Here is a 17,129-nt window from a genome sequence, read left to right on the forward strand (position 1 = left end):
TAAACACAGACTAGTCATGTACACAAGTCTGGATACCATTACACAACTTCTATACACACACAAAGGATAAAAGCTACTTTCAAAATCAAATTAGTTGCACAAAACAGCACAATCCATATAATTAAATGTGCAGAAGTCTAGAGTTTCATTAACGTTTAATTATAACATTTCTTAAGGACCATTTCAGTTAGTCAATATCATACAGTAAGCAACGTTTGTATGCTGACACTTTTTTCATATTTACAGCTCTAGTTTAAGGGCTTCACTGACACATTACACAATCTGGGATCAGTGAGTTACAGTATACACACTGTGGAAAGTAGCACATTCTGCTTCCAAATATGATAAATCCAGAGGAAAGTCAATGACAGAAACTGATATGACAGGCTGGATTTTTAAAATAAAACCTAGATAGATGAAAACCTGTGTTCAAAACTAAATATTGAAAGTTGGATTTAAAAAAAAAGGAACAAATTTGATGAGTTTAAAAGCCAGGCTTAAACTAATGCAGATTATATTATTTAAAAGGGTTTGATGGGTAGGGGTTACTCTGTGTTCAGGTTTACTTATCAACTACACAAGACTATCTGTGAACTGTTTAATGGAGTAAAAAAAATAAAATAAAAAACCTTAAGCTATGTGTTAGATATGTGCAGGAGATGACATTTACTCAGGGTTGCCATGAGTAAATAATAATATTGTTTCATTTGTATAAAGTCTTTCTAAGACCCAAGGTCTCTTAAAAGCATTTTCAACCACTTTGAAATGGGACGTCACATTCATTGCCGGGTTAGTTAACTACTATACATTCACAAAATGCAAGCACAAAAGTCATTACATGTGAAAGTGTTTGTGTGTTTCCTCAAACTTTGGGGTCGAACCTCTTATATAAAAGGATTTATGTATTTTGGTTAAAGATAACTATAATTCAGCAGAGCATATCATAATCAAACTGACTGAAAACAAATCCACGTGGTTACGCTACCCGTTACATCCATATATAGACTGCAAAATGCAAACAAACTGATAACGATATTCAAATATAAAAATATATTGCTCTTATTTCTCTCCATTCTTAAGCTTTCGCAAGTCAATTCTGCGGTGCCAGGTTACACTAATATGAGACCGGATCTTCACTTTAACAGCCACAGAAGCACAGACCTGAGAGAGATACAACAATTAAATTAAGACAGAGAGGAAGAGAGGGACAATAAGGTAAATGAGAGAGAGTTAGAGCGAGTATGTGAGAGATAGCAATAGCACGAGAGAGTGAGAAATAAGGTGTTAAAACTTATCTGCATAGTGTAGTAATCATCTCATTAATGTGGCCAGAATCATGCAATGAATAGTTATATTTGAAAAGGAAAAGAAAAAAAAAAGATCTGCAAACAAGACAAAATATCAACTGAATGCATTAGTGAGAGTGTATATCTCTAAGTGTACTGTATATCTTATAGAGATGACAGAAGAACAGACTTCCACTTCAGTGCTTCCATGTCTGTGCAGTCTGAGAGTGGCAACCTATGACAGGCAACACTGTTTTGCCACTCGGCCCAGGGACAGTTTGTGACTGGCAATTGGTGAGCAGGGTGTGGTCAAGGCTTGGTAACATTGGTTCCCATTTGTCATATGAGAGGCATTAATAAACACATTGTAACTGACAGTTTTGAGGGGAAATGTTTGGGAAATTCACTCCTTTGAAAGTCTCATCGACAGTATATCTAGATCCTATTGGCTGAGGGACATGCTCATCATCTGGATGTGGCCTGTAATTGGGAGGAAGCATCTCCTGCTGTGTTACTCCATTGGCCGGAGCCCATTCCTGCTAAAACGGCAACAGCCTCTGCGGCACGTACACTCAGACCATTAACAGATACTGGCGTTGGAACTGATACTGGCATCACCAAAGCAGACGCTGAATTCTCATCCACCCCTGCAGCTAAAAGGACAGAAAAGGAAGAGAGGCAAGATGAATGATATGCATAAAGGATTTAGGACATATATAGAAAATGTGTGGGGTGGATGTAAGGACGATGAATGCATGCCCTACCAAGGTACGCTTTTTTCTGCATGGCAGTAACAGGGCAGTCCTTATGGGCCAATAGCAGCTCTTTCAGTTGTGTCACTTCAGTCCTCAATAGGGACACTTCATTCTGTCAAAGACACACACACAGCAGTGTCAGTGAAGCCCTTTAAGATTTCTAAGAGCCACATGATCTTGTATCAAAGTCTTTAAAGGAATGTTCCGGGTTAAATACAACTTGAACTCTATCAACAACATCTGTAACATGCTTTTGACTACCATAGAAGATTGTTTTTCATCCCCAAGCTGGTAAAAACAAACTTTTACAGCACTGCACTTAAAATGGATGTTTGAGCACCACAATAAACATTAAAATACACACTTGTCATACTGTTTCGAAAGTATATGCACAAAACCTAAACATTACACAAGTTGTTTAAGTACTGTTTACATGGAGTTAACTCCACCCACGAGAATCACATCAGTATAACCAGAAGTTCTTCCTCCAAGAAAAGTAGTCCCAACTCAAAAGGATGATTAAAGGGATGGACTAGTTCACTCAAAAATTAAAATTCTCTCTTCATTTACTCACCCTCATGCCATCCCAGATGTGTACGACTTTCTTCAGCAGAACACAAACAAATGTTTTTAGAATATCTCAGCTCTGTAGATCCATACAATGCAAGTCATCAGGTTCCAAAACGTTGTAGCTCAAAAAAGCGCATGAAGGCAGCATAAAAGTAATCCATATGACTTGAGTGGTTAAATCCATGTCTTCAGAAGCAATATGATAAGTGTGGGTGAGAAATAGGTCAATATTTAAGTCCTTTTTTACTAATTGTAGGTTAGTAGGTGGCGATATGCATGAAGAATGTGAATAGCCCAAAACAAAAGGAGCGCTTGGGGGCCTGTGTAGCTCAGCGAGTAAAGACGCTGACTACCACCCCTGGAGTCGCGAGTTCGAATCCAGGGCATGCTGAGGGACTCCAGCCAGGTCTCCTAAGCAACCAAACTGGCCTGGTTGCTAGGGAGGGTAGAGACACATGGGGTAACCTCCTCGTGGTCGCTATAATGTGGTTCTCACTCTCGGTGGGGCATGTGGTGAGTTGTGCGTGGATGCCTCGGAGAATAGCCTGAAGCCTCCACACGCACTGTGTCTCCGCGGTAATGCGCTCAACAAGCCACGTGATAAGATGCATGGATTGACGGTCTCAGACGCAGAGGCAACTGAGATTCGTCACTACGCCACCACGAGGACTTAAGACCGCATTGGGAATTGGGCATTCCAAATTGGGGAAAAAAGAAGAGCAGGACTTAGGAGGGCTGTTTAAAAGTGGAAGATCATAGTAAAAAGCACTTAAATATTGATCTGTTTCTCACCTACACCTATCATATCACTTTAGAAGATATTGATTTAACCACTGGAGTCGTATGAATTACTTTTATGTTGCCTTTATATGCTTTTTGAGCTTCAAAGTTTTGTACCCTGTTGACTTGCAAAGTATGGACCTACAGAGCTGAGATATTCTTCTAAAAATCTTTGTTTGTATTCATCAGAAGAAAAAAAATCTTACACATCTGGAATGGCATGAGGGTGAGTAAATGATGAGAGAATTTTCCTTTTTGGGTGAACTTTAAGACATATTTACAGCTCAAATAATGAACTTTTCTTAAGTCTTAAAATCATTAGCTTCACATGTTTGCTTTTAAACTCTTTGAAACACTGGCCCCATAGATTTCTACTATACTGCAAATACTTGCAAATAGTTTAATTGCTTTTACAAGCTAAGGTACATCAAAATTATTTTAGGTAGTAAATGATAGTAGACCACATATGCTGTTAATAGAGCATGTTGCATTTAACCCAGAACATTCCTTATAAATCAAAATTGTTGTATGTAAATTTTAAATGTAATTATAACATTACTGATGATAAGACAAAATCATTTATCTCAATTCTTGTCTTTTTTCACTTGTTCATTTCTGTGTGACTCACAGTGAGGGTGACATTTGAAGTGGCTAACTCTTCGGCACGTTTCTCTAGGGCACTGACCCACACTTTTCGTTTCTGTCGACAACGTGAGGCAGCTGCTCGGTTTCTTTCAAGAAAGCGACGCCTGCGCTCATCTGGCTCTATATCTGCCCCCCGACGCCTGCGTCCACCTTTTGGTGGAGCAGGGGATACCTGCAGGACATGGCATGAGCTGTCAGATCCATTGATAAAGTACTACGAAACCAACATGCTTTTATGAACACTTGAAGGGATAATTGAGCAGGTACCAAACCCGTTTGACTTTCTTTTGAAAAGTGATCATGGCTGTCCCTGGTCCCCATCCACTTTAACTCTATGGAAGGGGCAACTAGGACATTCTGCTAAATATCTCCTTTTGTGTTCCATAAGGGTTTGGAACGACATGAGGATGAGTACATGATGACATTTTTTATATTTGGGTGATATATTTGTTATACATTCACACATTTACAGTAGTACGCCCAAATTCCCCATTAAACCCCATTAATATCTATTTATTAACCAAACAAACTCTATTCATCCAAAATAAAAAGAATAGAAATTAATAAGAATTGTATTTTTGTTTTACCAATTTAATTACTAGTTTGCATGTAACACAGGTATGAGGTGTCTGTGAGCACCTGTGGTTGAGCAGGTGACGGTGTCTCAGTGTGATCTGTTTTTTGTATTGGTGCTGGTCCACTAGGACTCTGCTGAGAAAGTGCTGCCTTAAGCCTCTAGAGGGAGACAGATCCCATATACAAACACAAATAAACACCACCGTGTGTAAATTAATGCTCAAAACCTTTAGGTGTTACATCTAGTTTTTTTTGTTATATAATAAGCCCATTGTAAAGAATGTATACCTATTTAAGCACTGCTTGTGGGGGTGTGTGGGGGTGCATTCTCACCGTTTTGGCATCAGAGTGTGTACTGTATCCAGATGGAGAGGAGGAGCCACTGCTGCTTCCACCAATAGGAGGGCCTGGAATCCCTGGGATATTGGGCACCGTGTTTGACGATCTGGCAAGCTATATTTATACACACACATAGCAACACCAGGTTAACAGAGAAACATGAATACAAATACAAAACAAATGAGTACTTGTTTTGACAAGTGAGGGTCAAATTGCTGAGAATGCTGTCACAAATAGCCCCCCCCCCCACACACACAAAAAGGGTTTACTCACCTTTATGTTGTTCCAAACCTGTGTGACTTTCTTTTTTTAATTGGGGGACACAAGAGAAATTTTGAAGAATGAACTGGTCGCTCTTTTCCATGCAATAGCAATGAATGGGGACTGGAGCTTGAACGCTTCAAAAAAGATCCCAAAGCACCATAAAAGTAGCATATAAGCAGCATTCATGTACATTCTTCCAAATTTCTCTTACTGTGTTCCATAGAATAAATAAAACTAATATGGGTTAGGAAAGACAAGAGGGTGAGACCATTTTCATTTCTATGTGAAACATTACTTTAAAACTGACTTGAGGACAGTCCTCACTATAAAAATGGTTCATAAGTGTGCCAACTAATGTACCATATTTTCCAGAATATAAGCCAGCTGGTCAAACACACGCGCACCAAAACGGATGAAAACATCAGTCATAGGGACGGTAGAAGCGTTTAAAGTTGCTGTAACAGGTAAGGACGGGCAAGGAGGAGGCAGGAACCGGCTGAACAGTAAACATAAACTTTAATGACATAAATGAACTTAAAACAACATAAAACATAAGGATACAGACACGCATGCAACACGTGCATCTCTCTCTCTTGAACCGGCGTCTCCGGCTGCCGCGGCTGCTCTCCTGCTGATCAGCTGATTCAGTGCCGGCTGTGCTCCATCACAACCCGGCCACACCCTCCTCCTCGTCACAGTTGCCAATTCAGAATATTTTGCCTTTACAAAGTAATTTATGCAACCAGTTTAAATATTTTGCCCATAATAACATTACTGTTCTAACAAACTCTAGACCACTGTCAACCGCAACTCCACACATGCCCATAAAATTATGTTTCATGACACTCGTAGTAAAAATATTCAGTCAGTGAACTGGAGAATTAAGTCCACATTGCAAAGAGGTTTGCAATTATCAGAAATATCTATAGTCACTAACGTTAATGAATGAATAGAATATAACAGGCACACTATTTTACTCACAGACTAAAAGCTGTTTATCTGCGCACAGCACAGAATTACAGATGTTATAAACAGATGTGGCTTACTTGTCGCATTTCTTTCCTGAAACATAAAAAAACTATGAGAAACTGTTACACACGACTACTTAAAGAAAATTCTTCCATTTAAAACAAATCCAAAAACACTGTGTTGTGTGTCCAGTTCGTGAATTTGAACTAGTTCACCAAATCGGACTGAATCGTTTGAAACAGTTAATGTCTTGAGTCTGCGCTGATCCACATACGGCTTTATTGAATGTGTTTGAGCATGTATTCTATGATGCCAGCGTATTAGCATTATGTACAGTGACATCATTACGCGATGACGTAAAAGAACTGGTGAATCGTTTTTTTGAACCGTCCAAAAGAACCGGTTCGCAGAAAAGAATCGGACTTCCCATCACTAACTGTGATACGATGTATAGATTCGGAGGCACTGTAATCTTCACGGAGCACGTTTGACATCTGAATGGCTGAAGGAATTCAGGCGGCTGCTCCCGGGTCTTAGTGCAACCTCTGTCAGTTTATACAGAGATGTGACTTATGCAGAGATGTGACTTACGTTTTTTTTTTCTCTCATCAACGCAATTTACATTTTACATTTATGCATTTGGCAGATGCTTTTATCCAGTGCACTTATTACAGGGACAATCCCCCTGGAGCAACCTGGAGTTAAATGTCTTGCTCAAGGACACAATGGTGGTGGCTGTGGCGATCGAACCGGCAACCTTCTGCTTACCAGTTCTGTGCTTTAGCCCACTACGCCACCCCCACTCCTCTTCTGATTTTGACCCAGTGCGACTTAGTCAGGTACGACTTTATTTCCGGAAAATACGGTATTTAAATGTAAAAAATGCTAAAAGGTGTCTATATGGGGTAGGCTTTAAGGAAATCCTTACTGATATGACCGAAGTCTGCCCTGGACTGGGCAGTAGTGGAACAGTCTGGCCATTTGGAAGCTGCATCAGCATGGGAAAAGAACCAGACGGTGAGCTAAAAACAAAGTGAAAGAGGTAATATTTAGGAAAAACATTTCTCACAGAAGATGAAGGAGAGATGTGAACAACACTTAAATGACTCATACAATTAAAAAGGTTTAAATTCAGGAGCGTATCTGCGCCAATGCAGTGAATCAACAACTCTTTCTTTGTATCAGATGGTCACACCAGTGATTTAATTTGGGTACAACACTACAAGAAACCACGCAAACAGCAAAGATCAAACTACGAGCCAGAGTAAATTTGGAATGCAGATGTGACTGACATTTCAATAAACAATTCATTAAAATAAATAGACATGATCCTCCTTTCTCCATCTTATCGCTTGCGTTCTAAGGTTGCCGACCTCTGCGCTGGTGTCTTTGTACCTGAGTCTGTTGCAGGGAGGGGTCCTTGTGATAACAGAGGTGGGTGAGGGCTGAGTCGGATTCATAGAGTCGAATCCCTGGTGAAGAGAGAGCGAGCCTGGCCGCACTATGGTTGGCGTAGGGGTAGAACTTGCTGCAGTCCTTGGTGGAACATCCTGTAAAAGTGTGGATGCACAACATTATTTTATGCTTTAGTAGAGCAAAACTGTTTGGAATGGGTATTTCACCTGTACGGTGTAATTTGACCTCACAATTCAATCCAAATATCTTTCTCCTAATGACAAGACACTAAATCTCACCTTGACCTTCCTCATGGCAACAGGGTCCTTTGCCATGGCGACTGCATCTTTGCTGTTTGTCATGCTGGATGCGGAGACCGGGCTGTCCGAAGGGGAAGAGTCTATCTCAAGAGGCCCTTCCCTCTCTTTAACCTCAGTAGGCGTTTGCAGTGCTGGAAGCTTGTGGGATAAAAATATCTATCAAGTCCCATAAAGACATTACATTTTCCTGAATCAATTACACATTTATATTTAGAAATGGAATATCTATATTGGAAGTGAAGTGAAAACGGCTTGAGTCAACTTTAATACTATGCAAATCTTACCGTGCCCTTAATTCTCCTCTCCTCCTCCTCTTGTGTTTTACGAAGATCTTGTTCAAAGGAGCCAGCCAGCTCACTAAACAAACCCACCTCCTCACAATTCTTAAGGAAACGGGTGGGAGTGGGTGTCTGATCTGCATCACACATACACAACATCAGTACTAAATACCACTAAATGTTGTGTCTTTAGGTCAGTGTAAGGGAGTAGTTAACTAAAAGTAGTGACAACTAATTTAACTATATTTTTAAGTAGCATAACAATAGTTCAGATATTTTCACAATAATGTTGCTTTTCCAGTAACGAGTTACATTTTCCAACAAGTAGCGTCGTGGTGTCACAAACCGGCACATTTGTCACAATCCTCTATTCCTATCATGTAGCACTGGGAAAACCAAATAATTTAAGTGAAACGGTTCTTTGCAGACAGTTCATGTAAATGAACTGGTTAAAATAAATGAGGGAACTCAGATTAATTTTAGTGAGCCGGTTCTTTCAGACAGTTCATGTAAATCAACTACTTCACATAAATGATTGATGATTGACTTAAAGGAATAGATCACCCAAAAATGAAAATTTGCTGATAATTTACTCACCCTCAGGCCATCCAAGAGTTTCTTTCTTCATCAAAACAGAATTTAAGATTTTTAGGATTTCATTTCAGGCCTTCTTTAAACAATGCAAGTGAATATACTCCATTTTTTGACGGTCCAAAATGCATATTTAGGGTGCATCAAAATAATCCACACGACTCCAGTCGACAAATAAAGTTCTTCTTAACGCAAACGATTGATTATTTTGAGAAACAAAACAATACTTAAATACTTTTTAACTACAAATGTTCACTTCCGTACACCTCTGTGACATGCGCTCATGAGAGGGATGACGTAAGCTCATTGGTAAAGTCACGCGTAACGTGGAGGAGGAGGCAGGAAGCGCGTCATTGTTTACAAGAGAAACTTGCACAGACCACAGACCAAGCGCCGTTCACAAACCAAAACAATATAAAATAAAATTTCCAAATAATAATAATAAATAAAAAAACATTACTGCAGTAAATAATCATCCTTTATTTTGGAGCAATGCCGTTGTATCTACTTGTGCTTTTTCTTTAGCTGAAATATATAGGCTATATGACTGTCAGGAATTCAAGCAACACAAGTTGTAGTTAGTGAAACCAAGTGCGAGAGCGTTTACTGAGATTCACAGGATTTACAGGGTTTACACAGTGAGATCAATGGTACAGGTGATATCACACAGAAGAGAAGCTTCACAAACTGAAGAAGAGGTAACAGGTGGAACAGCAGAGTAAGCACTAAACAGATATCGACGAAGATCAAGAGCAAATACAGATGGGTAAATAAACACTGTGTGAGAGCAGCGTGATCATACTAGAGTCCTTTGTGTCAAACTTGACAGTGAAGTGGTGTGAAGGTGAGTTATTTATGCAGGCAGTGATGAGCGAGTGAATTGATTGCAGGTGCGGTGAATTAGAAATCGGGTGATAAGGAGCGGAGCGCTGAGGGAGGTGCAGAGCCCGAGGGAGGCGTGACAATGACAACGTTCTCACACATACCCGAGTTCGCTGGAGAAACAGCACGGGCACAGCTGATGAATTCAGATATCGACCCTTTGTTCTTTTGATGGTCTGAAATCCTCAGGGGTAAAATGTTCACTGCACACCCTCCAATATTTGAGAGAATGTAGGGGTGTACAGATATCCAGGTTCAGCGCGATAAGCCAGAGCTTCAATCGCTCATGATCACGTATATGCAATCAATGAAAAGTTTATATTTTTCCCGCCGTGCATTATCTTTGGGGTTTCTGAAGGTTGAAGCATCCAGGATACACACGCCAAACGAACATTTTGAACAATACACTTATACAAATACACATGTAGAGCAAAGACAATTCAACTTTTGTACAGTGCTCCTTCTCTTGTAAACAATGACGCGCCGCCTCCTCCACATGACGCGTGACTTTACCAATGAGCTTACGTCATCCCTCTCATGAGCGCGCGTCACAGATGTACGGAAACGAACATTTGTAGTTAAAAAGTATATAAGTATTGTTTTGTTTCTAAAAATAATCAATCGTTTGGGTTCAGAAGAACTTTATTTGTTGACTGGAGTCATGTGGATTATTTTGATGCACCCTAAATATGCATTTTGGACCGTCAAAAAAAAAAAAAGTGAGTACATTCACTTGCATGTGCTTGTTTACAGATGAAATCTTAAAAATCTTAAATTCTGTTTTGATGAAGAAAGAAATTCAGATACATATTGGATGGCCTGAGGGTTAGTAAATTATCAGCAAATTTTCATTTTTGGGTGAAATATTCCTTTAAGCCCTGTGCAACCTTAAATTTCCATCCATTTCCATACATAGCAGAAAGGGGCGGAGTTACCTGGCTGTGATGCTGGGCTACCAAAACAATTGTAATTAATGGTGAATGTGGCAACTAGCAAAACTTCTGTGAAGACAGCACCTTGCAAATGTGAGCTGAATCCTTTACCATCACCCACACTGTATTATGAATATGTACATTATTTAAAATGTAAGCACTGAACTGAGTTTGGCTAATGTGCTAAAGCAACACATCTTGTGCATTTGAGACGTCAATTCCATCAGCTGGAAAACAGAGAGTACTTTCATGTAGTAAAAACAACTTGTGTTCCATTCGGGACATACAACACATGGTTGAGTACATAGTGTACAGTGCGTCTTTTTTAAGTGAACTATTTAATGTATTGCTGCTGTTTATCACTACATTTCGATTCAGTTAAATAAAATGTTATATTTTTTCTAGTTTGTGTATATTAAGCATAAATGTATGTTTAACTTAATCTTGTCACCCTATTTGTTTAACCATTACAAAAATGAATCATGGATTTACTGTAGTAATACTGTAATCAAATCAGAACTGATTGCAGAATTAAAAATTATCATCCAATTGTTCTATATCTAATTATATTTTTATTCTTTAAACATCGTCAGTGTAATAGCTTCACTGTAGTTTAGCCACTGTTATAGGGGTCATGACATGAGGAATCAATTTTTCCTTGATCTTTTAACATATAAGAGGTTATTGTACTATAAAACACTATTTAACTTCCAGAACTTCCTCCTCCCTGCAAAAAGAGCATGTTGAAACCAAGCTGCCAAAACAACTCATTCTCTACTTGCTCTACATTGTGATGTCACACTGTGGCAGAAATTTGCATCTGAACACCTCCACATCAACACAACAATGGCAATTTTACCATATCAATTCCGTAGCCCCGCCCAGTAGTGTTGAGCAGTGAGATGGCAAGGAGAGAGCAGGGCTGCATTTCCCAAAAGCATTGTAAGGCTAGGAAGATTATAGAAACCATTTGCGCCAATGGTCTCTATGATCAACTTAAGCTTGCGATGCTTCTGGGAAACGCAGCCCATGTCAGTCAAGTTTAGAGAGCAAATTATAAGAGTGGACATTTACTGTCATGTTTTAAAGGAGCAGCAGCAACAAAACCAAATGTTTCTGACAGAGGGTCAGAAAGAGGGTGGAAAATTATCATGTTTTAAAAATATATGACTGCATTAATAAAAAAAAAACACTTTACTAATGTAAGTGAACATAAAGGAACAAGGGCTGGAAAATGTAAAGCATTAGTTTCAGCGATTAATAGTTTTTGTTTAACGCGTTAATAAAATAACGCAATTAATGCAGTATCCATATTTTTTTTTTTTACTTCCTGAGACTTCACACGATGGGAGAAAGGTGTCTCGAGTTGTTCCTGGCAGGCTGCTCAGCCTTACAGGCTCCATATGGTTAGGATTAAAGTGAGGGCGGGGTCAGGACATCATGTTATGTATGCCTCCCAGGAACAAATCCAGGCACCTTTGTATAATGGGCGAAACATCACTAATGTGTTACCCCACTTACTGTGACTAAAACTGGCATATATACATTTTCAGGAGGTGCATTCTCGACTCAACTGCACATCCTTGCACAGAAACTAACTGTGTGGAGCAATGCACGCTTATTCATTACGTGCTTCACATGTCCCGGGCATAATAAACACGGGAGCGGATTTACTGTAAGCCATGAACCAGGTGTGCAAGAGATATGGTCAAGCTGCCATATCTCTTCACATCACCCAAAAACGCTCACTGACTTTTATCTGAACCAGTGTCAAAAGCAAAACCGCAAAAGAGAGACCCAGTGTGTACGCGATAGAGGCTGAGAAGGACCAGGACGTTCAGCAAGCTGCAGCCAAAGAAAATAATTGTTTTGAGATTTAAACTACAGCAAATTAAACTTCACAATTCAATATGTTTTATGTCTGTATGTATAGTGTTTAATAATGCATTGGCAATGTACAGGTGCATCTCAATAAATTAGAATGTCGTGGAAAAGTTCATTTATTTCAGTAATTCAACTCAAATTGTGAAACTCGTGTATTAAATAAATTCAATGCACACAGACTGAAGTAGTTTAAGTCTTTGGTTCTTTTAATTGTGATGATTTTAGCTCACATTTAACAAAAACCCACCAATTCACTATCTCAAAAAATTAGAATATGGTGACATGCCAATCAGCTAATCAACCCAAAACACCTGCAAAGGTTTCCTGAGCCTTCAAAATGGTCTCTCAGTTTGGTTCACTAGGCTACACAATCATGGGGAAGACTGCTGATCTGACAGTTGTCCAGAAGACAATCATTGACACCCTTCACAAGGAGGGTAAGCCACAAACATTCATTGCCAAAGAAGCTGGCTGTTCACAGAGTGCTGTATCCAAGCATTTTAACAGAAAGTTGAGTGGAAGGAAAAAGTGTGGAAGAAAAAGATGCACAACCAACCGAGAGAACCGCAGCCTTTCGATTGTCAAGCAAAATCGATTCAAGAATTTGGGTGAACTTCACAAGGAATGGACTGAGGCTGGGGTCAAGGCATCAAGAGCCACCACACACAGACATGTCAAGGAATTTGGCTACAGTTGTCGTATTCCTCTTGTTAAGCCACTCCTGAACCACAGACAACGTCAGAGGCGTCTTACCTGGGCTAAGGAGAAGAAGAACTGGACTGTTGCCCAGTGGTCCAAAGTCCTCTTTTCAGATGAGAGCAAGTTTTGTATTTCATTTGGAAACCAAGGTCCTAGAGTCTGGAGGAAGGGTGGAGAAGCTCATAGCACAAGTTGCTTGAAGTCCAGTGTTAAGTTTCCACAGTCTGTGATGATTTGGGGTGCAATATCATCTGCTGGTGATGGTCCATTGTGTTTTTTGAAAACCAAAGTCACTGCACCTGTTTACCAAGAAATTTTGGAGCACTTCAGGCTTCCTTCTGCTGACCAGCTTTTTAAAGATGCTGATTTCATTTTCCAGCAGGATTTGGCACCTGCCCACACTGCCAAAAGCACCAAAAGTTGGTTAAATGACCATGGTGTTGGTGTGCTTGACTGACCAGCAAACTCACCAGACCTGAACCCCATAGAGAATCTATGGGGTATTGTCAAGAGGAAAATGAGAAACAAGAGACCAAAAAATGCAGATGAGCTGAAGGCCACTGTCAAAGAAACCTGGGCTTCCATACCACCTCAGCAGTGCCACAAACTGATCACATCCATGCCACGCCGAATTGAGGCAGTAATTAAAGCAAAAGGAGCCCCTACCAAGTATTGAGTACATATACAGTAAATGAACATACTTTCCAGAAGGCCAACAATTCACTAAAAATGTTTTTTTTATTGGTCTTATGATGTATTCTAATTTTTTGAGATAGTGAATTGGTGGGTTTTTGTTAAATGTGAGCCAAAATCATCACAATTAAAAGAACCAAAGACTTAAACTACCTCAGTCTGTGTGCATTGAATTTATTTAATACACGAGTTTCACAATTTGAGTTGAATTACTGAAATAAATGAACTTTTCCACGACATTCTAATTTATTGAGATGCACCTGTACATATAAATGTATCTTGCCAATAAAGCTTGATATCAGTCGAATCTGCCCATTTGATCCTATTATTTTAAAAAAGTCCACTGTAAAACGCTAAACTTTTATTTACAGCATGTCCACTGACTTTATGGTGGCATATATATATATATATACACATACAATATACATGTATCAAAGATTAATACCTGTGAAAATGTGTCTAATTAACTGTGCAAATATTCTTCAACTCACAGTCTTACAAGGAACATATTAAAATAATAAAAAAGGTATGTCATGACCCCTTGAAGCTTGGGAAGCTAAATTTTCAAAGTAGCTTACCCATGACAGAATGTTAACAATTTTCATACATAAAGAGAACTTCACTGATGCATTGTTACCTCTGTAATCAATACCATGTGAAGAAAACCATATTTAGCTAAAGCAATCTGAACAAATAGAACCACATATATACATTACATGGGGATGCATACCTGCTATAATAACTGTGTCTGTTCTGGCTTGTCCAAACTTCAGTGTCATCTCATGTTTATGCTTATGCACTGCCAAATGGTCTTCATTGGTGAACCTCTGATGTAAAAGAGACATTGACAGAAATTTTCCAGTCAATTTGAGTATCATTTTGCTTCCCGGTCAATATTCAAATCAGATGAAAGATCGAGACAGAGATGCAGTGGGTGACATCAGGCCATCTGCTGTTTTGATGATGGCTCATATTATCCAGCTATGCAGTGTTATGGGAGCTTCTTAATGTTGCTCAGTAAAGGCTGGGATTAAACCGCTGGTATGAATTCAGAATAAAAGCATAGGGCCAACAATCTACCTCTGCCCCCAAGAATATGTTATGGACCATGGCTATATCCAACTTAGACACTGAGGGGGAAATGTCCCCTTATTATTCAGATAAGTGGTTAATTAATTTGCTTTTTATTTTAAAGCAGATTCCTAAACTTTATTACACGTCTCTCCTGGAATACTCGATTCTGATTGGTCAAATTATTAAATATTTTTGTATAATGACTGCTAAACTGTATTTTTGACCATTGTCCCTAACAACCAATCTCCACCACTGTGTTAATGAAACAATTTCTCAACAGCTGAATATCAACATGATGACTCAATATTACAAAATCAATGTCCATTTCTTTCATTATTTGTTATGTACTAATTTAAACCCCTTTAGGATGATAACAGATCCCTCCGCTTCATGCTGGGGTCCTGATCACCCCATTGGGGTTTATTTTGCAGGAACGACTGGCTAACAATATGTTCTCTCTTACATATTTGGTCCCCCACAATCCTGAACATTTGGTACAATCTTGTTTTGTTTGGTACCAAAGGATCTGGGCTTCACATGATTGATATATCATACACAGACAGAGGGGATGGGCAAGAATAACAAAAAAAAAACAAAAAAAAAAAAAAAAAAAACCTCTCTTACCTGTCCACAGCCTGGGGCGGTGCAGACGAAAGGTCGATCGTCTCCCATTTTAGATCAACTACTTCCTGTGACACTTCGAAAGACCATCCAGATAGAATAGTTATGATTTGCCTTTTAAGGCCCAATATTAGTCAAAAGCCTAATTTCTATTCTTTTCAGTAACTTCAGCTCAAATCATAATCTGATCATAAATCTTCCATGTGTAAAATGTCAATTATTCCCAAATTTGGCATTTAAACTGTTGTTCCTACAGTTTTTTGGCAGATGACAGGAATACCACTCTACGGGCCTTCACTGCTCATAATACAGAGAGGCCTGCTTTGATCAACTGACTGCATAATCTATATGATGACTAAAAGATAAGACGCTTTTCATTTGACTATTGATCAGCTCTGATAAAGAACATTTCCGTTCAATTATACCTGCACGTACACTCAATAACACATTCACACTAACACAGAACTAGCTAGCATGCGTTTCCTCTCTATTAGCAATTCTAGAAAGATCTCTACAATAGAACTCGTTGCGAGTGTCATGTAATAAAGCAGTAACGTTCATTTTAACAAGACAATGACAAGCCGAGGGGTCTGTCTTGGCTCCTGGCGCACCGTGCGTCTTGTTTATATGGTTCTGCTGTTAGCTAACTGGCTAATGCTAACCACACATGAGCCAACTAGCTGTAACACCAGATTCTACACAACAAGCAAGCGAGGCGAGAAAACAAGAATGCACCTATTAGAATAAACGAAGCTGTCTGGAACGCGCGAGGACGTTGTTGATTGTGTCGCGCCGCGTGCAGCGTACGCGTGATGTCACCTCCACCATTCGCGCGACCAGTGCTGTTAGATTTGAAAGGGGTAATTGTAATGCATCAGATAATCCGAGTGTGTTGCGTGTCACCTGTTTCTCAGCCAAAGGTTTCAGTGTTTACAAATTTACCCTGCTCCTCCCTCTCTCGCGCCCTCTCTCTCCGCGTTCCCACCTTTGGAACTCCTTCACTCGAGGAGTTCCAATGAAACTCTCGCGAGACGTTGAATACTCAAACCGTATTAAAATCGTTACGTAACAGATATGGAGTGGTGATGAAAAATCCGCGGATCTACCCATCTCTGTGCTTTGCACGCCAAATGTCATATGACGCAAAAACGCAGGGATAACGGAACGGAATGCATCTGGTCATTAACTGGACATTGGTGTATAAAGCACTAAAAACAGAATTGCATTCCGTGGCAACATCCATTTCTTTGACTATTAGAAATGTTTGTTCTCATTTTAAATTCAATGCAATATTATAGCTTTTGCTAACAAACCTGCATCTTGATTAATTACTATAAAATGCCCCATTCAAAAATAGTAAAGGAATGTGTACAGGTTTCGAGAACAAAATACGGTCCGACTGAATAACCCAAATTTTCAGATCGTTTTTAATTTTGATTCTGAATACGGTTTAATCTTCATAACCCTTATAGAATAACTGTACAGTAGCAAGGCATTAAAGGAAATCAGAATGGGGAACTACAGGGGGTTTAAAAATCCTGAAGATTACTTTCAGTTTCTTTGATGTTCCTATTGA

At 39.3% G+C, this 17,129-nt stretch overlaps 1 protein-coding gene across 4 annotated transcripts; it reads right to left on the reverse strand.

The window, feature by feature from the left end:
• Window positions 1-138: 138 nt before the first annotated feature.
• On the reverse strand, window positions 139-16,572 carry LOC127449142 (cyclic AMP-dependent transcription factor ATF-7-like). 4 transcript variants are annotated; one of them, XM_051712349.1, is made up of 12 exons: window positions 16,289-16,572; window positions 15,557-15,629; window positions 14,589-14,685; window positions 8,184-8,314; window positions 7,879-8,037; window positions 7,580-7,734; window positions 7,113-7,206; window positions 4,946-5,065; window positions 4,676-4,771; window positions 4,020-4,208; window positions 2,051-2,153; window positions 139-1,939 (listed from the first exon to the last, which is right to left on the reverse strand). In XM_051712349.1, exons 2-12 carry the CDS (start codon window positions 15,602-15,604, stop codon window positions 1,752-1,754), a joined length of 1,380 nt encoding a protein of 459 aa, XP_051568309.1. In that variant the 5' UTR covers window positions 15,605-15,629; window positions 16,289-16,572; the 3' UTR covers window positions 139-1,751. The 4 variants fall into 4 exon arrangements, with proteins under 4 accessions (XP_051568309.1, XP_051568310.1, XP_051568311.1 ...); XM_051712350.1 differs by having other exon boundaries at window positions 16,457-16,567; XM_051712351.1 differs by having other exon boundaries at window positions 16,496-16,565.
• Between the last annotated feature and the right edge of the window lie 557 nt (window positions 16,573-17,129).

The sequence above is a fragment of the Myxocyprinus asiaticus genome, chromosome 12 (assembly GCF_019703515.2).
Source record: "Myxocyprinus asiaticus isolate MX2 ecotype Aquarium Trade chromosome 12, UBuf_Myxa_2, whole genome shotgun sequence".
Taxonomy (NCBI): Eukaryota; Metazoa; Chordata; class Actinopteri; order Cypriniformes; family Catostomidae; genus Myxocyprinus; species Myxocyprinus asiaticus.

Bases quoted from the DNA above. Each gene is read 5' to 3' on its own strand.
- LOC127449142 (XM_051712349.1), bottom strand. From the start codon at position 15,604: ATGGGAGACGATCGACCTTTCGTCTGCACCGCCCCAGGCTGTGGACAG. The intron at 14,686-15,556 runs GTAAGAGAGGTT...CTTTTACATCAG, and splicing joins CCGCCCCAGGCTGTGGACAG to AGGTTCACCAATGAAGACCA. The intron at 8,315-14,588 runs GTATGCATCCCC...TGTGTGATGCAG, and splicing joins AGACACAGTTATTATAGCAG to ATCAGACACCCACTCCCACC.